This window comes from Oxyura jamaicensis, chromosome 3 (genome assembly GCF_011077185.1).
Source record: "Oxyura jamaicensis isolate SHBP4307 breed ruddy duck chromosome 3, BPBGC_Ojam_1.0, whole genome shotgun sequence".
In the NCBI taxonomy this organism is placed as follows: Eukaryota; Metazoa; Chordata; class Aves; order Anseriformes; family Anatidae; genus Oxyura; species Oxyura jamaicensis.
The window spans coordinates 49,019,648-49,046,848 of record NC_048895.1 but is presented as its reverse complement, the minus strand read 5'-3'; the positions used below and the strand labels follow the sequence as shown (position 1 = coordinate 49,046,848).

Below are 27,201 nucleotides of genomic sequence, written 5' to 3'. Positions count from 1 at the left end.
AGAAAGAAAGAAAGAAAGAAAGAAAGAAAGAAAGAAAGAAAGAAAGACATTGAGTTTAGAGATTATGCTGCATTCTCGTGTGCTGCCAACAGCAACAAATGCAAAAATCTGGCCTCAAGTTCCCTTAGTTAACTCACTCACAACCTAATTTTCCTGAAAACTGGCCTTTGCTGACACCATTTGCAGCTGCATTAGTTTTAAATCTGCTTAAGCAAGATGAAGACGTCATGGGGCAAGTGTGAGTTTGACCCAAAAGTGCAATTCAGTCCCTGACAGACACCATGCTTATATGTACAAAAGATGGTTTGTGATCACAGAATAATAGTGTTTCCTGCATGTCCCCACTCACAGAGATTTGTATTGACACTAGGCAGTAATTCATGGATAAATTTTTAATGCAGAGCCAGCTCCGATATGGAGCTCTAAATACTAAGCTGAAGGCTAAGTGTAAGTGTTTGCAATCTTCAATCACAAAACTTTGATGGGGATGTGGGAATAGGTAATTGGCCAAATTATTTGCTGGCTTTGATAGGAATGCTTATTTGGTGCTTGGTTCCCTGAAGCTAGCAGTGAGATAATTGCCCCAGCCTTCAATCCCTGTTCTTTCTCCAGCTCTAGGGTAAGGGCACATTTCTGAGGTGATTATTACTTAATTACCTACATTGTGCTGCCAATATCCACCAGATAAACACAGCTATCCTTTCCAAGTGTTGCTGAGCAAGGGGTGCCACCAAAAGAATACCAAGGGGCCCTGTGGAGTATTAAGGCCCTGCTAAGGGGCTGGGCCCCTTCCCTGCCTTTGCCCCTGGTGGTGAGCCCTGGGAGGCTGGCAACCCCCCTCCTGTGGGGGCAGCAGCTCAAGGAGGAGGCACTGAGGCAGCTGGATTAGGATTTGGGTGGGATTCCGCTGTTAGTTTTATTTTCATTTTCTCATAGATAAATCTGTTTAACTACTTTTGGCATAACCCTGTCCTGTTATACGCAGTTGGCTTTGGTATATGTCACCTAAATGAAATAATGCTGAAATCATCATCTGTGTTGCTTTTTGAGGCATTTCTTACTGGAAGGATAGTCTGCAACACTGAACCTTGAGATGTGCTTTGTTACAATACTAGTACTTCTGAATTTACCTCATTAGTTTTGCCAGTCTAGGAGGGGAAGGTTGATGGGTGTGGAATATTGTGGTTTTAATCACATAATTTAATCTCATTCCTTTTGCTAAGTATGTATGGCTTGAGGGAGATGTAATACTGCCATTGCAAGCTAGAGAAAACAAAACAAACAAACAAACAAAAAAACAACCAAACAATTCATGTTCCTAAGCATCTGTCTGTATCAGCTATTCAGGCAAAATATATTTAGAAAAAATCACTCTCACCATTTAAGCTGTTAACTGCATTATCTAAAATGCTATATTTTACCCAATCTCCGTGGAAACAGACGTGCTATAATCTTAATTTATCACTTGTCTTTCCTTTGCAACTGGGTAAAACTAACAAATAAATGCAGTGACTGCAGACAGAGCTGACAGGCTTAAGCTGCAGTATGTATGCTAATGTATTTTTCAAATAGCTTTGAAAGGCATGATTATGCCTTCCTGTTTTGGTTTATATTGAACCATAAAGAGCCCTAAAATCAACAGTGTCATGAAGACATCTCATTTGAGAGTGTTTGTAATCAGCTAGTAAGAAATGTAACTCAGTTGTGTGTAATGACATTGTAGTATTCACAAAAAGTTGTTATTTTAAGACATACTTTCCAAGAAGCTTTCAATGGGAACATTGCATTGGGCAAAGAAAGAGTACCACCTTTTTTTTTTTTTTTTTAGTACACTTGGTAGTAAGGCATAGGAGTATAAGGTATAAGGCATAGGAGATGTCATAAGTAATGAAGTGAGCTACAACCTGAATAAACTGACAGAATTTTTAATGGAAAAGCTAGGTTGGTTTTATCTTTTTTGTTTGTTTGTTTTTTCTTTTTTTTTAACCCATGTTTAGATACTGATGATCTCAGAACATGTAAAGAAGCCAACCAAAACCTAGGATACGTATCTACATATACGTGAGTCTGTGCCCAGGAAAGCAAGTCTAGATGAAAAGCAGATACATGGTAGTGGCATTTTCAATGATATTTATCTCCTAATCCCATTCTCCTAATCCTATTTTTCTAAATGATGTCACTAGTGATTCATCAGAAAACAAAGCCAATGTCTCTGCAATAACAATAATTTAAGTCATTATCAGAAGAATTTCTTTTCCAAAAGTTATCAAGGTCTATATTAAGTGGGTTAACCCAGAAATCAGCAATCTCATCTATCAGCTTCTGCCTTTTCTGCAGAGACTTGGTTATTGTCCTGAGAGCAAGCTCTGGTAGCAGAGAGAAGCTGTCTCAGCAAAGCTGAGATCAGCTGGAAAGAAGGAAGTGACCGCTCCCTTTTATTTGAGGATACTGGGGCTGGAGCACCATGTCCAGTTTTGGAGGCAAAGGGCTGAGCCGGGTGTCCAACTGGGTAGTGAACTGTGAGAAACCAAATGAGAGGTCAAAATAAAAAATCATTATCTTTCACATTCAGTGACTCTTAATTTTCCTTCCTCAGCAAGCAAGCAGACATATTTATAACAAAAAGTGAACGGTTACTTTGATGTTCTACTTCCATTTCACCCAGTTTACCTTTTCAGCCTGGGAAAAGGAAAACTTTATGAGAACTGGGGTGTAGGGGCTAGAGTAACATTCTTATTCTGTTCATGTTTGAGCCACTCAGGTTTTCCATTTGTTCACATCTGTATTTTTACAGAAAATTGATAGGCACTGTAATTGCAGTCTGCTGAAAGCAGGTAGGTCAGAGCTATGCTTTCCATTCCAGAGGAGCTTCTGGGGCTGGGGAGAAAGAAATACATCTGGACAGTTTTTCTTCCTCTGTGCATGTCTGTGTGTCACAGCCATTCATTAGACTCCTCACAACTGCTCACCAAAATACTTTCAGGGGTATTAAGCAAAATCAACAAGAGCATCTGTGCTTAAAAGGTCCCTCCCTACTCATCTGTCACTTCTCATGGCAGATTTTTTTTCACAGCTCCATGTAAGATGGTGCATTGGCTCAGAGTTATGCTAATAGTAAAGGGACAACTTCTTGGAGTGAGTGCACTGATGACAATTTTCTAACAGGTGAGCTAAGGAGCTGGTGAGGGGAGAGACCCATTAGTCATGAACAAGGAAGAACTAAACAAAGGATGTGAAGGTGTGGGGGCTGCCAAGACCCCTGCAAGGACTTCTACAAGGTCACCTACAGGAAATGGAAGATGAGGGAAAATTGTTGGCCTGCAGAATGGGACCCGGTGACAAAGCACCTGGAAAAGCCTAAGGTGCTGAATCCCTTCTTCATCTCTGTCTTTGCTGATAGTTCTGGCCTTCAGGAAGCTCGTGTCCCTGAGGATGGAGGACAAGACTCAAGCTAGAATCCTAGAGTGGCTTGGGTTGGAAGGGACCTCAAAGATCATCTATTTCCAACCCCCCTGCCATAGGCAGGGATGCCACCCACTAGATGAGGTTGCTCAGGGCCTCATCTAACCTGGTCTTGAACACCTCGAGGGATGGGACATCCACAGCCTCTCTGGGCAACCTGTGCCAGTGCTTCTCCACCCTCTGAGTGAAGAATTTCCTGCTAATCACTAACCTAAATCTTTTTTTTAAAAAAAAAAAAAATCTTTAAAATCTTTAATCTCTTTTAGTTTAAAATCATCCCCCATTGTCCTGTCATTATCCAATTGAGTAAAGAGTTGCTACCTATTATTGCATGGCCACTCCAACTCTTCTGGCTTGTAGTCATATGAGTTGTCCATTGGACTTACGCTTCACCTGGCCAGGGATTCAGGCAGTCATATATCAAAACCAGTAACCTCTTTCCACACACAGTTTGGGTGAGTGGTCATAATCTTTCTCATCCATGTTGAGTTTTTTTCTTAACTAGCTCGAGACTCTCAAACTGGTAGTAAGGGGTAAAGGATACTGTCCCATCCATTTTTTTTTTCCTCCTGATTTTCCAAACCATTTATATCACAGTTGAAGACATATCGGGTACTGTGGTGGCAAAAGGAATTCCATGTGCAGGAATGAATGAAGGGTTGCTGCAATGCTACGTATTCTTTATTTTTGTATAACCAGGTCACTTATTCCAGCCAGTAACAAATTGTAAAGATGCTTTATGTTTTCCATTGTTTTGGATGTGTTTAATACCAAGGTATCTTTCTTTGAGCTAGTTACCCGAGGCTATCCTAATTTCTGAACTGTGGTTTCTCTAAGCTAAATATTAGTTACTACATGTCAGAAATGTACCAGGCATTTTCAAGGCACTCAATTATGCAAAACGAGTGACTAACAAAAGCATGAACAGTTCATCTGCAAATGCTACGTTTCAGAGATAACAACTAAGAAGTAAGACAGATCCCGTCTATCTGGTTTTCTGCGTATGCATTTATCATTAACACACACATCCAGGAATTCTACTCAGCTCCTCTGGTTTATCACTTTTGAAAAGCATGCTAACAGAGCAGGTTTCAATCTGAAGGATTCCTTGGTGTTGCCTGCAACATTTTGATGCAGTGCTGGGATGCCTGGGAGGAGAAGCTGAAGCAGCCCGCTCCTGGCAGTATCTATCCCCTGTTGGTGTCTCAGACCGGTACTGGTGCTTAGAAAAGCAGTTTATGAAAACACTGCTTTCCCCTTCCAAAGAAGGCTGCTGTGCTTGCCTGCAGCTGTTCTTTCTAAAGCAAAGCTTCAAGTTGCAGAGTGTAATTTTTGCTAGAACATCATGAATATTTAAGTGGCATTAAAGACAGGAGATAAATTCCCAAAGACATGTAAGCCAAGGAATATTTCATCTTTGGCCACTGAAAGAAAGATCCTTCTGTGAGGAACATAATGTATAGCTTGCTATTGTTGAGAGATTTATTTGCATATAAGGTTGAATGGAGCTCTTCTTCTCAAATATATTATCCCACTAAGTTTTTTTTAATGCCCCACTGTTACTAAGTGATACCCTGGCTGGATTTGTAAGACTGATTTTTGTTGTCATTATGGAACAGAATACTTAGCTTTATAGAATGACAGCTTCATTGCTGCGTGGCAGTAGACAGGATTGATTCCTCAGTTTTGCAGCTGCATGTCTGCTTTACCTTCAGAAAGGTTTTTCTTAGGACAACTCTCTATGAAAGGCGTGAACAAAAATACAGTCTCTCTCCAGAGGCCAGTTTGTCCTGTAAACGTTTAAAAAATATTTTGGTCTTTTGCATAAATCCAAAGCTTGCCCATTACAGAAATGCATTTTACACAAACAAAAAACTGAATTCAGCTCAATGTGTTTTTGTTTTGTTTTCCTCTTAACCACAGTAGCAACCGTAGTGAGGACAGAGCCCCTGACCCAGGGGACAGTGGGGTGACAGGAATTCTTGTGCCCGGGTCCCGTCTCTTTGACCTAGCAGGGCTCGTGTCTCATAATCGAAGTAAGTAGCTCACGTAGTGAGGCTTGAACATCTGCAGAGCCTTTCCTTGCTCCAAAAAACAAAAAATACCACCACTATCCAAGATCTGTTTCATAGTAGAAATTCTCCTGAAGATGAAGCCCCAATACACAACAAACTTCTGCAGTGTGGTCTGCATTAGATCCATCAATCTCATATTTCTGAGAAAATAAACTGACTTGATAATGCTTCAGCTCAAGGGCATTTTGTAATAGAGATTTAAACAAATATGCTGTCAGCCCCCGTCCCTCTCAGTCCGATGGATATGCATGTATTGTAGAGCTTAGGGATATGGTTTAGTGGAGGACTTGTTAGTGTTAGGTCAGAGGTTGGACTCGGTGATCTTGGAGGTCTCTTCCAACCTAGACTATTCTGTGATTCTGTGATTCTGTATTTTAGACTGAGAGCTCTTTGGTACAGGAACTTAATTCTTCTTTTGAAAACATTGTTTTGCTTTATTATTTATTATGCCTAATAAAAGAATAAAATAAATCTGTATTCAGTTCTTGCAGTTGCACACGGTTGGGGAAAGCTGACAATTCCCCACTTCTCCATCCCTCGTATTTGCATATACATCTTTTACAGAAAGAAAAAAAAAAAAAGAAAAAAAAAAGAAAAAAAAAAAAGCCAAGCATATTTAAATTCATTTTCTAGTGTAGCATTTGGAATAAATGAGTGAGGTCTACTCTGCATTGAGCAGACCTAGATACCAGAATTAGTCTGGGTTTATCAGTCACATGAGGGAGATGTGTCTACCCATGATGTTTAGGGAAAGGTCACATTTTTATAGTGAAAAATCCTATGTCAGGGAAAACGGGGCTTTGGCAATCTCTTCAAATAGCTAATACAGAAAGTGGCTCTAATACATAGAAAATCAAACAGAGTTGGATTCTCTGTGCTGCTTTTTGATAAAGACAGGGCATCCCTCTAAAGCTTCTTTTTCCCCAGTGACTGAAATCATATTAATTTGTTCTTGAATGGCAGCAGTACAAGAACACAAGCCTGACAGTACTGTTTCCCTGGAGAAGAAAGGACCAGTCAGTGCTACCTCATCTTGCTTTAACCAGTTATCAGCATGGCAGTTTATGCATTTAGTGGTTAGAAACAAGCATTTTTTTTTTTTTTCCTAACAGGTGCTTACCATTAGGTTTACGCTAACAAACAGTGCAGCATTAGCTCCTCTCTGCTTACCGCTGTGCAGTGTTGGTCTGCACCCCTTGGTCCTTTCATTGGTTAGCAGGCACTAACTGCCCCAGCATTTTACAGTGTCAAGCCACGACACAGAAATGTGAAGTAATTCTGACAAACAGAGAATAGCTGAGGAGAGAAAAATATTGCATGGTTCAAAATACTCTTTACAGAACTATTTTCAAAGAGAAGTTTTCAGAATATTTTCCGGATTTCAAAGTTTAAAAAAGTAAGGTTATTTTAAGTTAACGTGAGTTTTGAGTGGAACCACTAGTAGTAAAGCGCTGCACAGAAAATGCATTAAAGAGTCATTTGTCATTAGCTTTTGTGTTGCTTGAGAACATCAAGTTGAGAAGGAAAGCTGCCTCAACACACACAAATAAAAACTAGGTCCCTACAGAAAAGTCTAAACCCAACCCTAGGGATTTATTTACTTTTTCCCCTCGGGATTCTTCACCACCAAGATGGGTGCTTTCTCCTCAAGAAATCCTTACTCTTAAAGCCACATACAAGGTGCAGCAGCTCTGTCCGTGGCCAGATGACTTAGGGCACTCACCAGGCTGTATAGCATCGGACTGGACACCATCCCCTGGCCCCAGAAGATGCAGCCCCCCACTCTCACCAGTCAGGACGCCTCCACCCAGTCTACTGGGAGGCAAGCCAGTGCTCACCACTCCTGCGCCGATCCCCGTCCAGAAGGACACAAGAGGCTGATTAGTGCTCAAAGTAAGATTGTCCAGAGAAGCTGGGAATGCTTACCGTTGCGTGGTCTGTTGAGGATGGGAGGCTGCTCTGTCCCACCATTGCCCTCCCCAACCCCAAGAAAAGCCGCACAGCAAGCTGGTGAGAAATGGTACTGCTCTGTTCCCCCAGGCCCTTCATGGCACACACTGAAGTGTGGCTTTAAGCTGTGGGGTTCCCGCCCAGCACATCAAAGTGATACAGAGCTCTGGCACCTCCTACCTTAGTGATTAGGGCACGGAGGGCATAAAAGTCATAACTTTTTTTCTTTAAGAGTTTGTGGTTTTATAGATTCTTTAATCTACCACTCTCCTCCTCCTTGATACATTTACTGTTCTGAACACAGAATGTAATTTGACTCAAGACATTGCTGTTTCTATAATCATACTCCTTGTTAACTGCTGAAACTACCTGATTTTTCCTATGACTTATTTGTTAAGCATCCTTTCCCAAAATGAGGGAAAATGCCCTTACTGACACTTACATTTTAAATCGTTACTTTGAAAAAAAAAATCAGTATTAAAATACTATACATGAAAACAGAGCCAGCTTACTATTAGGAAACAAAATTGTTGGGGTTGTGGACTTTTTTTTTTTTTTTTTTTACTCCTTTAAGCATCATAATTCTGACACACTCATTAACAAACGCTTAATGCAAACACCTAAAATCAGCACATGGTAGGGCTAGAAAGTATATATTTCCTAAGCAAATACCTAATGCTGTGTTTCAGCTGAGCATGTTGACTGAATGGCATTGTAGGCTAATTTACAGTCCTAATGTTTGACAGAGCTTCATGTATTATTGCTGTTTTTTAATATGTATACCTAACATTTTTTTTTGCATAAAAGCAGTCTGCTTCTCAGTTAGTCGAATTTAAAATCCGTCATGCAGCTGAGAAGGATTTCAGACTAAAGATGGAATACTAGAGAAGATATGCACAGACCCATGGGAAAAAACAGTGTTTTATCTCATTTATATAAAATGAAAACCACACTCCAAAATGCTAGTATGTAGAAATAGACTGATACAGCACTGCTGTTTTAAAATAAGTTCTCTTCAGAATGAAAATTACAAGATGTAGCAATGACAAGTGCCATCCTTGAATACCACAAAACTTTAAAGAACTTATACTACTACTCATTTTATTGCAATATATTCCTTTTATTTATTATTGTCTCAGAGGAAGAATGTTACAATGTAGTGTTTGAAGTAGCATTTACTTGGCAGCAGAGGACAAAGGATGCATACAAACACAGGCAGAAAAACAACTTTATACATAACCTCATATTCAGAACAAAAATAAAAGCCACCAAATTCACTAATGAGACCTTTTTTTTTCTTTTACTTACTTGTTTGGTGGGTTATTTTTAAGGGTTCTTTGCTTAGAGAATGACATAAGCTTGATAAAAGCAAAGTACTTTGCAGAGAACAGAATATAAAGCTATTTCCAATACTACTCATGAAGATAGGTCTGAGGTAGAAAGGTGGTCATGGCTTTCCTCTTCTGTAAAATGCGTTTGTTTTTCTTCTCGGAATAACTATGCTACTTTTTTAATAGATGAAGCATTTATAGTAGCCAGCATCTTCTCTTCCCTCCCTGACAGTTTCACTCTGCTCACTCCAAAATAATACTTAGCATTTATATAGAGCTTTTCAGACACTAAGCTCTACAACACCTTTGAGAGGTAAGTACTATCAATCCTCATTTTACAGATGGGAAAACAGAGGCAGAGTGGTTAAATAATTTGCCAAAGGGTTCAGAAAGAACTGGCACTGGAGCCAACACTAGAATGTGGTCAACACTGCCCAAATCAATTCCTTGAGCAGCAGCAGCAGTCCAGGAGTAAGTACTGTGGGTGCAGGACTATCTAGTTGGCACCACTTCACAAAAACACTAGAAATTCCTGACTTTCTGTTTTAAAGTCCTCTAGCATCTTTTGGTACAAAATGTATAACTCTTCCAATACCATTTTGAGACTCTTTTTCTTCAGTAATAATCAAGAACAACATAGTATCATTTTTCTCCACTATACATGAAATATATTGCATGCAGTTTTACAAATTAAAGGTATGTCCTGAAATTAAATCAAGTGTCCATGCAGCATTGTAAACTCCATGAAGGCATTAAAATCTCTTATGATTATTTTAAAACTAGAGATCAGCTGATCATTGACATAATTTTCCCATAATTATCCCTACTCAAAGTACATAAATGATTTCAAAGATAAAGATGAGTTGCAAGATTACAATGCCACATGATAACATCTAAGAGCACTGCAGCTTTGAAGAAAACTTTCCATCACTAATAGTATTGGAAAAGGCTTTCTAATTGTCTCTTTATTTACAAGAGGCAGATAAAAGACTGGTGTGTTTAGATCATCAGAAGGGGATCTCACGGAAATGAGCTTTAGTTCACAAACTGTAAATTCCAAAACTTGAAACAAGTTTGGCACAGCAGGGAACAGCAAAGCTTTGTTGGGCAAGATTACGCTAACTTAGACCTTACTAAAAACAAATTAACCTATCATCTAAGTCCTCTTTTTTAGCTATCTCCTGACTCAAAGTAAAGTAAGGCTTAAAAAAATAATCCTCCAAATGGAGTGTGTTGGATGGAAATAACTAAAAGAATGTTAAAAATACCATTTTGGTGTATGATAATTATGTGACTTGAAATTAGAGTTTACCTTGTTTAATGGAGTTAAAATACTGTAGCTTGTACTCAATGGCAAGTTTAGTTAGACAGTAACAATAATGCAAATCATGGGAACTTCATATGCCAATCCTGACAATAAATCAAGAATAATTCTGGAGTCTGTGTGGTCAGATGGTTAGCATATAAATAATCCATACAGAACATTAAATGAGTGAGAACATAACTGAGGATATTTTACAATGTAAAAGCAAAGAGCTGAAAGGAATGTATAAATGTAACATTTTGCTCCAAACTCCTTAGCAGTTCTCTTTACGATTATCAAAAAGAACGTATATAAAGCCCCTGCCCCTTTTCCCGCGGCTGTATATTTATACAAATCAGTGACAAATACTCCACTGCTCATTAATTTACAGTTGCATAGAAAGGGAAGAAGAAGAAAAAAACAATACTATAAAAACAACATCCTCATCTTTGGGTATTCAGTGTTTTACTATTTCAAGTAGAACACGCAGTCAAATTGAACAGCATGTCCCAAGGTCCCATGCAGCCTTCTGATGAAGTGGAACTTGCGATTGGCATTTTGTAGAAAAGGGCTGTACTGCACATCAAGAAGCACTGGTTGACGTCCAAATGAGCACTTCACATTGCCTGTAATGATGAGAAATAACCATGTCAGTACTGTTTAGTATGCACAGTCCTCTAAAGAGAGATCTAAATACTCTGGACTCGGTTCAGTTAAGGACTCAGGAGTAATTTTCCAAAAAAAAAAAAAAAGTACTTTGAAAATTTAGATGTATTGTCACAAGACTCAGCAAATCACTGAGGCATGTAGTTAAGAGAATCCTCATTTTACTATGTTGCAGCATTTAAAATTCTTGCTGAGTAAAGCCCAAAGGATGTTATGACTACAGAGTAGTAAATATAACTTACATGCTCTCCTTGTTGTGTACCCATAGGAAAAAAAAAAAAAAAGGGTAGGCTAACTACTGTTCTATCCAAATCCTCAGTGGTAAAAATGCAGAGTATGCACAACCAGGATTTGGACTCATCCCCTTAAAATGTGATGCTTATTTCCAGGCTCCTGTTTCAGGATTCTGTTCTCTGCAAAACAGGGAAATATCCCTTCTTAAATGGCTCTGGAATGGTGTATTTCAAGCATGAGATCACTTGGGAATCATTCTGCATCTAAAAAATCAAATGCTTTTTTATGAAGATTAATATTAATCACTGAGAACACTGAAAGCTATCACTATGCTTGCTTACAAGAAGGATTTCTGAAAAATGTTCATTTAATTCACTAGAGTACTTTATTAAGACACTGAAACCCAAAGTCTGAGTCATTGACCGCAGGGCATGATTCATCCCATTCCCTGGAGAAATTCCCGTCTGGGAGGACAATCTTACTAATACAAGATATTACAATCCATGAAAGTGTTTGTTGAGCAATATTTCTGAATTTTTAGATACTCTCTTTGGGGAGGTCTGACCTGGCAACCTGTGGATTAATAGACAAGGTGAAGCCATTTAGGGGAGTGAATGGACTCTGCCTATCACTCCATTCTTCTGAAACCTAGCACAGAGCAAGTTGTGCTAATCTTTAAGACTTATTTAACAATTAAATTTTTCAAGAACTCTGCACTGACACAAGATTATGTTGTTCCTTATTTGTCATAAATTTGCTCTAATATCAACCAAATCCTGTAGCAAGTGTTTTTCCTATTTCTCTTGCTTATAAAATAAATTTATTTGGTGATTCATACCAGGTAGAGTTTCAAGAACACGGTAGTATCTAAATACCAGATTGATTTCCACATTTTTTTGTGAACTGTGAAATTAGCCAGATATCTTCTTTGGGTTTGTAAAGTGGTTGCCTAACAAGAGATGGCAGCTTAATCTAATGCCTAAGATGCTTTGCAGGTCTTGATCCATAGACGGTGATGGAACTGGAGCTACGGGTACCAGGGCACAAGCACATACGGATGTTGTTGCAAGAACCAGCTTTGATCTTGCAGAACTGATGCTGGCTTGAAACTAATTGTCCCCAGTCATTTTCAGCTGATTCCATGTGGTCAGCATCCCAGAACTGCACAATGTCTGAACTTCAATTCCAATGACTATGCAAATATGTAAACATGACTCATACCTGTGGTCTGCCAGTGAAACTTGCTGCAAATAGAAAAACAAAAACAAAAGAAAGTTAGAAATTTACATGATTCTGCATCTTGGCAGTATATAAACAAAGGCAGTAAAAATAACATTTTCCTTCAAAAAAAAAAAAAAATCAATTAACAGCATGGGGAAATCCGCACAGAGTTATGCACAGTATGTGAACTTGTCTTTCTCTGCCCTTTTTAAGCATCCTTTGGAAGTAGTCCACAAACTCCCAGGGCTCAACAGACCACAAGTTTCACAGGTTTAAACCACCGAAAAATGAACATTCCCATGACTGACGTAACTGGATTCTTTTTTTGACCCTGTCATTCAATAAACAAGAATTCAAAACTCCATTTCTAAACTCTGGGGAACATATATCACCCATTAGGCTGGAAAGCTTTTGACCTACCCTCTTGGAATTTGTCGCTCTTTAAGGGGAATTTAGGATTCATGACATCAGGCATGTCCAGAGCCAAACAACTGAGCTATAGGCCCCATAATGAGAGTGCTCTCCAATCCTCCCAATACCTCTCACAATGAACAGCTGCAAGTCTTGGTGCCTGTTGTTTCTTCCATATTAAGAAACAGTAAGTCAAGATGTATGCGCTGTTAATGCCCCTACCTTGCAGAGTTTTTGAAAAGAGATATCCACTATGCTGTGAGGCCTTAAATATTACAGTAGACACTTACATACTTAAGGAGCCAAAACACTCAGATATGCAGAGCATCCCAAGAAGATGCTAAGTACTCCGATAGTATTGTGAAGTCATAGAGAACAAAGTGATGAACAGTGTGCAGAGTGACTCAGGAGCATTGGAGAAGGCTGGCAAGCAGTATTCTAAGTATATTTTTTCATGACTACTTTAAAAAAGATTGACCTGGAACTCTATCAGTCATGAAAAGCCTCCTATTGTGACCTTTAATATTTATGATGGAATTTCATTCAGAAAGCCACAGCAACATTGGTTGATCTCTGCAGGTCATCTAGTGCAACCTCTGACTCAAAGCAGGACTGCTGCCAACAATAGCCTTGACAACCTCTAAGGCTGGAGACTCCATAGGCAGTCCACAAGAAAATATCCCTTTTACTTTCAAAAAAAAGTAAGTATTTTAAACTACTTTCAATTTACACTATTAGCAGAAAGAACCCTTACTTTTTTCAGAGATGTTATTTTTCTTTTTCCCCTGACAGCTGGGGGCAGGCAAAGTATTTCTACGAATTTGTTGTAAATTCACTTGGGCCAAATGTCCAGTAGCTGCTATACTGCTTTTATATGCCAGACAGAAATTTGCAAAAACAAGAATTGATGATTTGTTTGCATTTTCTCTTTATTTGTATACACAAAACACGCCCCTGGGTTGTGCTAAGTAGCTCCACTAGCTGATGGCTTCAAGAAGAGATGCTCCTTAGAATCAATTCCTTAATTTATAATGCAATGGGCTGTGAACTACTGAACTCAACGAAAACATCAAGGGAAGCTGAAACAAAACATCTTGCTAAATACTAATTTACTTTCTCAAAATGAGGAAAGCGCATCTTCTCTGATGCAGTCCTTCACAGATGAACAACGTATATACAAGAGATAAAAGAAGTATTTTAACAGGGTTCTCTGAGTTTTCAAAACATGATAGAATAGAATAGAGCTCCAATGCTTCCAGAAGGACTGGGCAGAAACACTTGTTTCTTACTTGTGCCTTTTAAAACTGACCATCACTATTACACTTCATTTTAAAGAGCTGTTGAAAGTGTAATAATATATCACAAATTTCACTACTCATTTGCTAAGGCAGAAGATGTGAAGATGAAGATATATATGTTATGTATGTAGGCAAAAAAAAAAAAAACGCTAAATAACAAAGTTGTCACTTCACCCCATCCCTGCCAAACCCACCAATCTATATGAAATACTGGTGGAACCAGAAAGATAGCTACTCATTTTTGTAAGGGCAGTGACACCCTGCAAGGAACAGGATCAACAGGAATGTGTATCAGCTGATATAAGCCATGCATATGAAGCCACTTGGTTTTACTTTAATAGACACCTAATAAAAGATTAATTTTCAATGTATTTAAGTAGGGAAAGGTGTTATGTGCTGTGGTTAACAGTTATTTCCTCTGGCCAATTAGTTTAGTAACTACTTCAATAATTAGTTTGGGGACTCAGAACTGGGCTATAGTCCCTACTGTAGCCTGCAGCATTTCTTTCAATTTCTATTAGAGAAGCAGCTTTCAATTTTTTTTCTGAATTTACATTCGCTTCAGTTCTACATAGGGTTTACGTCAGCAGCAAATGGGACTCTAGCTGTCTTTTCCCTTGTGCAGACACAGATGAACATTCTATATGGAGCAACAGGCTTTTCTTATAGTGAATAATTGTCATTTAAAACACAAGCTTATTTTTCCCCTCACAAACAGTGTACGTTGAACAACCTTAAAGAACAGAATTATGTAGCTTGTATATCTTGACAAGAAATCTTATCAGAGAGAAGATTTTTTTCTTAGTCAGTACCATGGGAATGGCTTCTTTCTTCTTTAGTCCACCTCTAATTCAATACTATTCTCAGAGACATAATTTGTTACACTTACAGCAGCAAGCTGGAAATGTGCTGTTGATTTGCTCCATAACATCTGTTAGATCTGTGTTGGTATCATGAGGTGGAACTAACAAGTCATCTGCAGACATGACAACAAAAAGAGCAATGAATTTAGCAACAAAATTAAAAAAAAAAAAAAGTCAACAACATTCTGAGAAGCATTCTCATCCAACCATCCATTCAAATATTGCTTTACATTTCAAGGGAAACCACTAGCTGAAGCCTTTATAATTTAACGTGCAGGAACTGTCATTGATAATTGCCAGCCTTGGGAGAGGAGGTGAAAGTTGAATTACTGATTTGCAGCATAAAGAATTTCCCTGTTATTAAAGCTCAACAATTGCACCCCAGATTTAACTAGAAGGAATTGCCAACAAGGACCAGTATATGAGAATTTATAGATAAGTAAAAGGTCATCAAGATGGAGGAATTGTACTCAGTAGCTGCTCAATTAGTATTCTTTTTTTTTTTTTAAAAAAAGATGATTTGTCATGTAACTTCCAGACTGAATATATAATTCTTTTTGTAAATAAATAAATATGTTTTAGGCAGTGTTTATTCAATCAGAAGCAGAAGTTTCATTAGTGTTAAAATCCTCCTTGCCACAATATTTTTTAAAAGCCGATTAAAATTAGCAAGTGGAATGGTTAGGAAATACAACTGGCAGCCTCACTCATAAATCTCACTGATTGCATTAAATCAAACTGAGAGAAGTTTTGCTTTTTTTCAGATAAATTATAGCAGAAACACATGCCCATTCTGAATGAAAACTTTTCAGTATGTAAGAGAATTTTTGTCTTCCCACAGATTTTTAAAAAAATCTGTAACACAAAGGCTTGAAAAGAAACATAGGGATGATAATTTTAGAGAAAAATTGTTTTTTTTTTCTTCTTAGATATTTATTATCTAAGGTATTTATTATCTTAGATATTTATTATCTATTATCTTAGATAATTTTTGAGAAAAATTGGTTATTTTTTCTCCAAATTTTGAACATTCAGTGGTCCGTAATTATTTCTGCTAATTCCCAGTGGAATTAATGAGCTCTGCTATTGGAGAGTTTAAAATAATATTTCAGAGAGAAATCTCATGTGCAGTGGCTGTACTACTAAATACTAAATAATTCCTCAAGATGTGAAGCCTTTGAGGGGTGGGGTCATCAAAGTACCAGGAAAAGCAGAGGATACATGAGTTTTTAAAGCAGCCATTGGGAAATTTTGATTATATGTTTTTGCATATTTGTCCCTGTATCTGTCAGATTACTTGGCTGCATGCATGTACTGTAGGACAAACAGCTGTTGGTTGTTTCACTCCAATGCAATCTGGTTCTCCATTCAGTTAGGACGGATTAGCCCAGTAAATTCAATAGCTCAAAATGGATGGGACCAAGAAATCTAGTGACAGAAATCCATAATTCAGCGTCACATGGATCCTTGAGATACTGCAGCTGTTTGCAGGTGTGGGGAAGCAGCAGCTCCAGCTGCATTAAGTACTGCTCCCAGTAGCATCACATAGATCAGTTCCTTTTTATTTTTACTGGTAAACCATTTCAGAAAGATGCAAACAAGACTATTCACTAATCACCTTCAGACCCACACAGCATGTTATCTGATCAAACACTCACCTGTTGGATGAAACTGCGAGCTTGTCTCTTGCTCAAGCGGGTAGCCAAGAGCCAAATGCTGGGGTGAAGCACAGGGGGAGGTGCCATTAACCCTGGAGTCTGACTCAGGCTACAGGAAAGACAACAAAATGTAATTTATGTAAATTATATCTACAGAATTGAAGCGTGGGCTTGTATATGGTCATCTTGATTCCCCCCTCCTTCCCTCTCTTCTTTTGGTACTCTTTATTGTTTTCTCTCTAAACAATAGAAAGTTGGCTTAGGTCTATATCAGGGACAACTTGAAGACAAAAATTTAGACTTAGGTGTAATTCTTATGAGACGGCAGTTAACAGTCATCTTGTTAAAAACAGTGCTCAGCTGCAAGCGTGCACCACAGAAGCACAGTTTATGTTCAGGCAGTCTGATGAGGCTTTCTGTTCGGCTACACCAAAAGACTATAAAATGGTATTACTGGGGTTGGGTTTGCTTGTATGTACAATGACTGATCATGCTTAAAAACACCTGTTCAAACCAGAAATAATTTTACTAAACTCCTTCACAATCACGCCAAGCAAAGACACAAGATTCAGGAGAACTGTTCAATTTAAAAAGTATCATCCATCACTCTTGCTGATGCTGCTTCACAACAGCGTGGAGGATGCCAGATTGGGGGGGGGGGGCGCCGGGAGTTTTACAGTTTTACTACATGATTTCCAGAAAACTATGTACTTTGAAAACTGTGTTGTAGGCAAGCCTGTCTGATTCCTAAATTTACCTGAACAACTTCAAACACTGAAGGTCTGTATTTCATTTAGCTGCAGTCATGTATGTGCTTGAGATTATGTATGTGTGTGGACACCAAAGAAAAGATTATAAGACTTCCTCACTTTAACAACTCAGAAATATTGGAAGGGATATCTTGCACAGGCATTTCCCTTCTTTCTTGTAAGAAATCCTTTGAAGAAGAGAGGAGTTACACAATATTTAAGCTCCAAAACTGATTGTTCTGGAAAGCCAAAAGCACGTGAAAGGCATTTACATCTGAGGCGATTACATAATCTGAGCTGAAACTGTTGCCACTATCATTTATCTTTTTGACTGCAAACCATCAAAATGCTTCTGAACAGTTTAAAGAGCATATTATTTAACTAAATCTGTCAAGAGCAGATACAGAAGTAATACCAAAATAACATTATTTTTAAGACTTTATTTCTGAGACTGAAAAAGTGTCTAAAACAGCCATGAGACTCAATGCAGAGGGAATATACAAAACAACTGATTTGTGCACATCTTTGCTCCTTTGCAGCCCACAGCCTTAAGTGCAACAATTTTTTACAACTTTAAGTTTAAAAAGAAAAAACCTTCAACAAAAAAACTGCAAGTTGTTGAACAATGAAAGATATTCCTTGCACACAGTGATGAGAAATAGAAGGAAATGTTCCCTTGAGCATTCAGAAGACCTGTTTTTCTCCTCCAAATCTCATCTCTCTTTCAGCATAACAATACCAACTTTCAGATTTGAGTAAAAGAATAAATCAAGAAAGATTGCTCTGCATTTAGAAGACAAAGAAAAATGGAAATGCTTTCAAGCTAGCCAAGGGTTTTACCATCAAGACACCCGTATGAACAGTGAATGCCTATTGAGTAGTTTGTTATTCACTATCAGGCTTCAACCAGTCACAGGGTCTCAGTAAAATGAGTTTGGCAATTTACAAGCCTGGGGTAACTAATCCCAGATAATTTGGTATAGCCAGCAACCTCTGTATAAGAAGAGTTTAGAGAGAAAGACATGAAGCAAATTCTTCAAGGGTTGAGTTACTTCAATATAGAACAATAAGGTTAGCGCTAATTTAGCGGCTAACTTTGTGGCAGCAAAGTGCCAAAGTAGCTGCTTGCCCACACCACGAATAGATGGATAGAGAGAATTTGAATAATTCAAAATGCAGCCTTGCATCTGGGCTGGATTCCTGCCCCTCTTGAAGCAAATCATGAACAAATGATGCAGAGATGACCGAGGGAGGAAGGGGCACTGCAAAGTCAAGATTAATTACAGTAGAAACAAGATGCCTACAAACTTAAATGACGAATTAGTAGTGAAGGTTATTTAGTGCCACTTAGGAGTGCTGTTGCAAATGACAAAAAAAAAAAAAAAAAAAAAAAAAAAAAACCACAGAGCAAAAGGACTCAAATAGCAGATTAACTGAGAGCAAATAAAACATCCTGGAATGCTTTACGTTGATGTATATTATATTGCTGCAGCAGTCAGAATGAAACGTTGAAGCTGTTTTTTTTTTTTTTTTCATTTTTTAAAACACACCTTTTCTAATCAGAGGACAATGTATAATTATTTCATTTTCATTTAAATATACTGATGTTACACTACCTAATTCCAATGACTGCAACAACAAGAAAAGGCAAACAAAACCAAAATTCTTTTCTTCTAAAGTCAGGGAAGACCATACAGTTCAGGAGATGAGTAATAGGGTTTGGAGCAACAAGGGAAGGGCTCTTGCAGTAGAAAAATACCCAAATAATTAGGTACTGAACAAAGCTTAATGCAAAATAATTGTGAGGTTATAGTTGTATTTATATGATTCAGCAGTTTTACCAGGAGAAAACTCAAATTTTACTGGAGAAGAAACTGAGGTACAGAAAAGTCATAGGCTCTTGTCTAAGGCTACATAATGAGCACCAAGAACTTGTGGAATCAAAACTCAATACAATCATGACTTGACCCCAAGTAGAAAAACACCCACAAAATCTGATCACTATCATCAGCCCCCTCTAGGCATCATGAAGTTCAGGCATTCTTATTCACAACAACCTGGCAGACAATCCTTAAGGCAGAGACATTAGGAAAGTTTCCAACTGCAGTTTCTGAGAGATGACAAATTTCTCTCTTTTTATACAAAACCAAATAAAGATACAAAGGGACACATAAGTTCTACTCCAAAGAACTCTGAAACTGAGGGATTTCTCTTATTACAAAGGTTTCTAAAGCATTTCAAGGGAGATACTTAGTTTAAGCAATTTTGATCAACAGTGCTTTACTTCTCTATGGCTCCTGCTGGTGTCTGGTGTTTTTCCCAAGAAAGAGCTCAAACTGTAGGTTAAGGGATAGATAAACTGTAGCAGTTTCCCTTGACTTCTGTTGCTTTTAGTATTTTTTAAAAAAAAAAAAAAAAAAAAAAAAAAAGGCAAGCTTTCCCCCCACCCCCAATCTCTGAATTCCTCAAACAGGCAAATTCCCTTTCCAAATTCATTGCTCGTGTTTCTTCTTGTTCAAGGCTTATTCTTCCAGACACAAAACCAAAACATACAACCACCACCATAAAAACCCACGCCCCAAGAAAGCTCACTCTCTTTTATTAAAACTCCTCTGCTTTTCTCAGGATACGGAGCTTTAGCCCCTACCTACATTTTCTTACAGTTTGATCATATATCCATTGACAGATATGTTAGCTTCCATTAACTTCAATATCAAGTCCAATATGAAACCTCACTTCATTTGTTCAGAAGAGCAAAGAAAAATGCAAGTAGATTTTAAATGCCCTTCATAATAGGTCTTATTTCTATTTTGCCCAAGCAGTATCTAAAAGGGCTGTAAAAAGAAATGTGAAAATGGATTAAATGTTTTTTTTTTTTTTTTTTTATTTTATTTTCTATATGATTAACATAAAATTGTGGTATCAAAGCTGTCACATGCCAGTACTATTTCACCTTCCTGTTTGGCAGTATAATCAATCAGGCGGACAAAATGACAACACTGTGACAGCTCCCAATCCTTTGGGCTTGCTAAAATAAAAATAGTATGTTAATCTCAGAATTGTGACCAGAAGTAGGCAAATGTGCAGGGAGGATGCATGCCCATTTCTGTTAAAGGTGCTCTCTAAAGAACACCTTGGAATGCTCAAACAGTTACTGTAGGAAAGTTTCCAAGTTTCATTAATTTTCTACCCAAATATCTGTATGTAGATAGACTCACTCTGTATCTCTTAAAGAAAAAAGTCCCAGTATTTTAGATTCAGTGGCATGTTATTAACATAAACAACAGTCAAGAGGTTAAGTGGAGAAGAAAAATAGAGAGACCTGCTGTTTGACAGAAGAGAGAAACTGAGATAGCATGAAATGCCAGTCATGGCAAAGAAATTGCTGTAAGATAGAGGAGTCCTCTAATACCAGTAATTATTATTAGTGGAATTACAGTTATATATTTTGACATTTGGACTTATGACAATCTTCAATGCAATGACTTCCATAGACTGTGAATGGCCTAGATGCCACTGCAAAATACTGCAGAATGGTCATTTTTCCAGAAAGTTAAAGGGGACAGCAACATGATACAGTGCTGCTTCAAAACTGTATTCATGTCAATATAAAGAAGTTCCAAAGAACACACTCTGAAAATTTGAAATTATTTACAATTTCTGAATCTTCTTCAGGAGAGTAGCTTCAGCTTCCTTGGAGACAGTTTGCAAAAGTGGCAGGTCAAAAAGAGCACTAAATAATAAAGTAAGGATGTGTTTAGAAAGCCATATTGAAAAATCACAGATATATTATAAAAGCAATAACGCCAACCTTCTGACATACCTGACTTAATACCAGCTACTCTGTTAGGAGAGAACAGAAGAGAAATAGGAACAGCTTTGGGAAGGGCACATGGAGCAATCAGAAGCCCAGCATGACTCCCAGAGAGGAGGGAGACTTCAGACAGAAAAAAGCAGATCAACAGAATATAGCAAATAAGGTTTAAACAATCAGAAATATTGCAAAAGATCATTTTAGTTCTACCTTACCCTATCAGAAACCAAAACTTGCAGAATGCTCAGAAAAATCCAAAAGGTAGAACTGTTAAGAATGTTGTTCTCACCACCACCCCTCCCACCCCCACAACACAAATGCATATCCTAGAGATCTTATTAACAATGTAATAAAGGTACTAAAAAGAATACAAAATTATATTATTAATAAGATTAGCCATAACTACATTAGAAAAGTTTTAAAGGGTGAGCATTTCCATGCTGTAAGCACTAAACTGAAACTGTCTGTGGGTTTGGCAGAACTTTTGGGTTTCTATTCTACAGCTGTTTCTTTGAAGATTTTAAACTGTTTGAAACACCTAGTCTTGGTTACAGTTACCAAGACATTTACTTCATGTATGATTGTTATCAACAGTTGCACTAATTATTGTCCCTGTTAAATATTTAAGCTACTCAAATACTGATTGAAAATGCCAAAATGACAGTAACAACAACAACAAAATATTCAGCTAGAGGGGTATGTAAGCCACTGGAGCAAATGCAGTTTAACGCTATTCTGCCAATTCTATCTTGAAAAATGACCACGTCAGCCAGTGAAACAAAAAATCTTCACCACTGTGGTAGGAGTACTATCTACAGAAGGAATTTAGGCCATTCTGATACTTGTTTTATGCAGCCTGTTTCTTAGCTTAGTTAAATCCTGTAACATATACATCCAATCACCTGATTCATGGAAGGCAGGAATCATTTGCCTTTCTGGACTCTGAACCAATAGTAATAATAATTAGTTATGAGAAAAAGATTCATACAAATTTCTCTTCATCATTCAAGCTTCCACACACAATGTAGTAAAAACTAACCTCTCAAACAACACCATGTAGAAGTTGCTGTTGTTTTTTGTTTGATTGTTTATTTATTTTTTAAAATCTAGATTCCATGTTCTGGCTTCAAAAATAATAAACATTTCTCTCTCCCAGCAAAGGAAACCTACAATCTCTAGCTACAGGCATTTGCTAAAAGGCTCTTGCCTGCAATATTTACTTCAAAGTAGACCATTGTGATGTAGCTTATTGTTCTAAATATGCTACTCAAGAATTGGACTTTTAAATGGAATTAATTGCTCCTTTGCATATTAGACATGTCTTTGGTATGTTAAGAAATGTTTCAGTGACTAACCGTGTCAATAAACAAATAATGTAAGGACAGACTGGAAAGCTGAAGTCACATACAGCTTGTGATTGGTAGAACTACTTGGAATAGGGTATATGTTTTCTTCCCTCTGCTTTTTAACTTGGAAAAAAAACTGTTGCACTTGTCTGTAAGCTTTGTAAGTTACCGACATCATTCCAGCACTTGTATCATTTTGTGCTCATTTGACTTTCACAATAGTTTACAACAGTGAGTAGGAAAAATGCCTCTTCACCCTAGAAATGACTGAGTGCAACAGAGCAAACTAATGTGATGAGAATATCTGCAGTAAAATTCTACCACATTTGCTCCACCAAGAAATCCATCACGCAGAAGAAACGTCATGAAAGATATGAGTATACATTTACCTGCTCAAGTAGCTGCCGTAGTCGGTGAAGCTGAGACTCCAATTGTTTATTGTGGTCTTCCAATATTTGCATCCTTGCTTCCAGGCGACCTTTATGTTGCCTCAGGAGTTTAGCTTCAGCAATGAGCTCAGCGTCTTCAGAAGCATGCTGAGGTGACACAACAGTGTCAGGAGGTGATGCAAGAGGGTTTATTCCTCTCCGAAGATGTTGCTCCTTTAGTTGCTCGTATTCTATCTGCAGACTCCTGGTAAATTGAAGAGGAGAATGTTGAAACAATCAACAATTAAAAAACGTATTCAATTGTTATCATTACCTTCAACTAGAAAACACAAGCAGCTCATACGAAGACAATGTCTTGACTTGCAGGTTATGAAAAAAACCTACACAACAAAGTAGATGTGAACCTACGGTATTTTATCACAGATTCACACTTTTCTAGCTAACAGAGTCAGGCTATGCATGACATATGCATTGACTGATTTTTTTGTTTTGTTAAAATCATGATTCCTAGCTGCATCTCTTCTTATCTTCAACAACTGTACAAAGTAAATGCATAGCTCAAACAATAAGATGACAATTCAGACACCAGATAGCATGCTCATAATACCTTTGCTCTTCCTCGAGGTCAGCAATGATGCGCTCCAGCTCTCCCCGCTCTTCCTTTTCCACTGACTTGAGAATCTGAGCAGGACTCTGTGGCTGACTCACAGGTGACTCTCCTCCCAGTGTCTGACAATACTGCTGGATAAGGGCATGCTCATCCTCTCTAGAGCAATAAAACAATACAGATAAAGACAGAGCAGTAACACATTTATTATGTGAGCAAACAACTTTGTCAAGCTGAGGGGTTTAGTCTGTTTCTTTATGAGAAAGGACTAAGAGAGTAGGAATTAAGCCTGCCACTATTTATGGTATTAGATGTGTATCTCAGCAAATTGTATTCAAATTCGTATGAGTTGTTCCTAAAAATGCTGCAAAAAACACGTAAACATACAATGTACAGGAGAAAGAAGATTGATCGATAGTAGTGCAACAGACCAGTTAACTTTAACGCACTTGTGGAGAACAAATGCTGCTGGTGGTTCAGAAAGAAATATTGAAAGCAAGAATCTGAGAATATAAACTGCAAATAACTGTCTTGAAATGCTTTAAAAAATACAAAACCAAACAAGCTATCTGTTGTTAGACATCCCTCTCCTTACAGATTCTGGAATAAAATAATTTATAACACCATCTCCCTCCTGACTCGCATAGAAATTGCCATCTGGTGAGAAGATACCAAAGTCCTGAAACTTTTATGTTATAATGTCCAAATACGTTTGCCTTTTTATAGGTGTGCCTTCCTTCCCCAGTCGCTGGCTTTTCTCCATAGCATTGTGAGATTAATAGATAGTGAAAGATACATCATCCTAATAATAGTTTGCTTGCCTGCTTTGAAGGATAAATAATCAGCAGAAAAACATGCTATTCATGCTTTTAAGAGAGACTATTGCTGAATCATAGCAATATGATTGCTGAAGAAAATCCTCCTTTAAATTCTCTTCTCTACTTGACTACAAAGCAGAAACTGCATACTTTATTATATGTGAAGTATTGTGCCTACAAACTTTATCCTGAAGATCTTCTACAGGTATGGCATGATCAACAACAGAGAGAAAAACAAGAGTGGTATATACGCATACGTGTTCAGATACCAATAAGAAAAGAGAGCTTTCTGTATTTAAAAATATTTTTTCTTGTGCTGAGCTTTTTCATACTACTGTTGAAAAGAAGTAGCTATGAATTCTGCCACTCAACTGACTGTGGTCTGACATAATGAAAAGTATCCTCAAGTACTACTTTTGAAAGCACATATGAAAAATTGGAAGTTTGCTCTATATAAGGTATTTTTTTATATTAAAAATGGAGCTTTTCAAGAGTTTTCTGTTGTTTGTGTTTTTTTTTGTTAGTTTTTGTTTTACTTCCTGTCAGTCAATTTAACTTCATGAAACATCTAAAAGTACAGGTGAATAAATAGGAAAAAGAGTTATTTAGAAACGTATATCAAGGATGAAACAGAAGTTTTGTCTGTTTGTTGGTCTATTCTCCCATGTGCCTGGTGACAGGACGAGGGGGAATGGGCTAAAGTTGCACCAGGGGAGGTTTAGGTTGGATATTAGGAAGAACTTCTTTACTGAACGGGTTGTTAGTCACTGGAATATGCTGCCCAGGGAAGTGGTGGAGTCGCCATCCCTGGAGGTCTTTAAAAGACATTTAGATGTAGAGCTTAGGGATATGGTTTAGTGGAAGTTAGTGTTAGGTCAGTGGTTGGACTCGGTGATCTTGGAGGTCTCTTCCAACCTAGATGATTCTGTGATAATCTATAAATAAATGCACGTACAAGTAAAACACATCGGGTGCTTTATGGACCATGCAAATGTATTGTGTTTTTTCCTCAAAAATAAAATCAAGCTCTTGGGGTAAAGGCACTCATCTGCTCTCAAAGCCTGTGGGTGTACAGCTGAACTAGAGCAAATGCATATGGCAGGAACAAACAAGAGTTGCAAACATACTGTCTGTATAATTGAAGACATTACCTTATGCTACTGAACTAAGTTTTTTTTTCATATCTCACTACATCAATACCCATATAAAATCATCACCACTATTAGGAGCAAGCCAAAATATCCACCGATCTATTAAACACTGATTCCTGCAGTTCTGTTGTGCAGAAAATGATTTGGTTCTTTGTAGCAGTCCTTAAACTTACTGAAGGCTAATCCAATGGTAGAATGACACTGAACGATTCCTTCTCAAGAAAAATTACTCACTATCTAGCTAAAGCTATCATATTGCCTTCTGAATTGTCACCGAGTCTAGACTTTCAATCAAATAAATGTGCAACAAGTAACATTAGAAATAAATAAATAAGAGTAATATTAAAAACCCGTATCTCCTGTGACAGTTCTATCCACTTTTAAAGCGCGTGACATTCTATTCCACACAGGTTCATTTATGATATAAAGGTTAAAAATAGTCAGGTATGAGAAGCTCCTTCCACAAAGCCCTGGTTGCATAACACTTTCCTTCATCCTGTCATTGCTGAATAACTACTAGCTGGCAGAAAGCTTACATGGAAAAGTGAAAAAGAAACCTCATTAGTGATTTCCTCTGTTTTTAACAGAGGAATATATATTATATATATATAGTATGTATATATTATATATCCTTATATATAAGGATCTTTAGGAAATAATAATATTCACTTATTTCTTACATTTCTTGGCTGTAGTCTAGTCATGAAAAGAAATCACAATATTAATCTTACCATGCAAATAAATAAATGTAATGATTTATTTCACTCAATACAGCTATACAATTAAAACATAATTGGGATTGTAAGTTCCTCAAAACCATATGGGATAGGTGATCGAGTTAGCTGAAACAGAACACTGCCTCATTTTTTCCCCCTCACCTACAGAAAAGAAGCCTCCAACTGCTTTCTTTCTCCACCTTTTGAGTGATCTCAGGGAAATTGATAACCACTTGCTTTGTTATTTTGCATTACTCTAATTGAAGATGAAACAAAGACTAGTGTAGTTAGTGGAGCTTAAACCAGGTCCTGACATAGTAATGAAAATGCCATGGCACTTCTCCATTCTTCTACTATCTTAGGAAAAACAAAACAAGCTAGAAACCCTACTCCTTATAACTTTTGCTGAAGTGCTGTAACCCCGGTTGGGGCTTCAAACTGTGGCACACAGCTGGGTCTCTGCAGCCCAGCAAAACGTGCAGAACGGCCGCATGCTGCAACTGGAAGAGCTTCACTAAGCAGGGAATGACATCACGCCTTCAGCGAGCAGTGAAAGCACAGGACAGAGAGGGCACGTAATTTTAATGTGCAGGTTTCTAAACATTGTTTAAATATTTTTTGTGTAACTACACTTACAGGCTTCTTTTGTGCAAGGTTGTTGATACTGCCATGAAAGGTTCATCTGATAAAGCACTATAGTCTGCTTCTTTTAATTAGGCATCAGAAAGCTGCTGTCTCCTTTATTAAGATGATGAATTAGTTTATAAGCAACTATGTAGGTCATCTGAAATAGATTTGATTTTTTTAATAGTGCTCTGCAAAGTTGGATTTATTATATTTATTAAAATTGAAAATCTGTCAAGATTTTACATTAGGTGTAACCTAACTTTTTAATGGAAGTTATAAACCACTTAAAGAAAGAGTTTGCACAGGAAATCCTTAGGTATTTTTTCACTCTCCTATGTCCAGTAAAGGAGACCAAAACAAACAAATACTCTCTGGTCTGTCTTGCAAAACTAGTCATTCAAAAGCCAGTTCAAAACCCTTGAATCTGCAAAACAACAAACCCCATGACCGGAATTAAGACAGATTCATTGGTAGTACAGGAGTCCCAACACTGGGCTTCACAATGACGTACA

General features: G+C 37.7%; 1 protein-coding gene and 1 long non-coding RNA gene across 8 annotated transcripts in view; one reads left to right on the top strand and one right to left on the bottom strand.

The window, feature by feature from the left end:
- UTRN (utrophin) overlaps positions 1–27,201 on the bottom strand; it is a 344,112-nt gene that overhangs the window by 211 nt on the left and 316,700 nt on the right. For 6 of the 7 annotated variants that reach the window (XM_035321865.1, XM_035321866.1, XM_035321867.1 and 3 more), the window contains 6 exons: positions 23,378–23,536; positions 22,771–23,014; positions 16,473–16,581; positions 14,841–14,927; positions 12,243–12,265; positions 8,587–10,747 (listed from right to left, as the gene is read on the bottom strand). In XM_035321865.1, coding sequence (XP_035177756.1) covers positions 10,739–10,747; positions 12,243–12,265; positions 14,841–14,927; positions 16,473–16,581; positions 22,771–23,014; positions 23,378–23,536 — 631 coding nt within the window. In that variant the 3' untranslated portion in view covers positions 8,587–10,738. Of the gene's footprint in view, positions 1–8,586; positions 10,748–12,242; positions 12,266–14,840; positions 14,928–16,472; positions 16,582–22,770; positions 23,015–23,377; positions 23,537–27,201 lie in introns of those variants that run through there. The other variant, XR_004749455.1, reaches the window with a different exon arrangement.
- On the top strand, positions 4,126–13,077 carry LOC118164364. Its single transcript, XR_004749456.1, has 3 exons — positions 4,126–4,136; positions 6,718–6,722; positions 12,953–13,077. It is a non-coding gene; the product is annotated as an uncharacterized LOC118164364 (long non-coding RNA).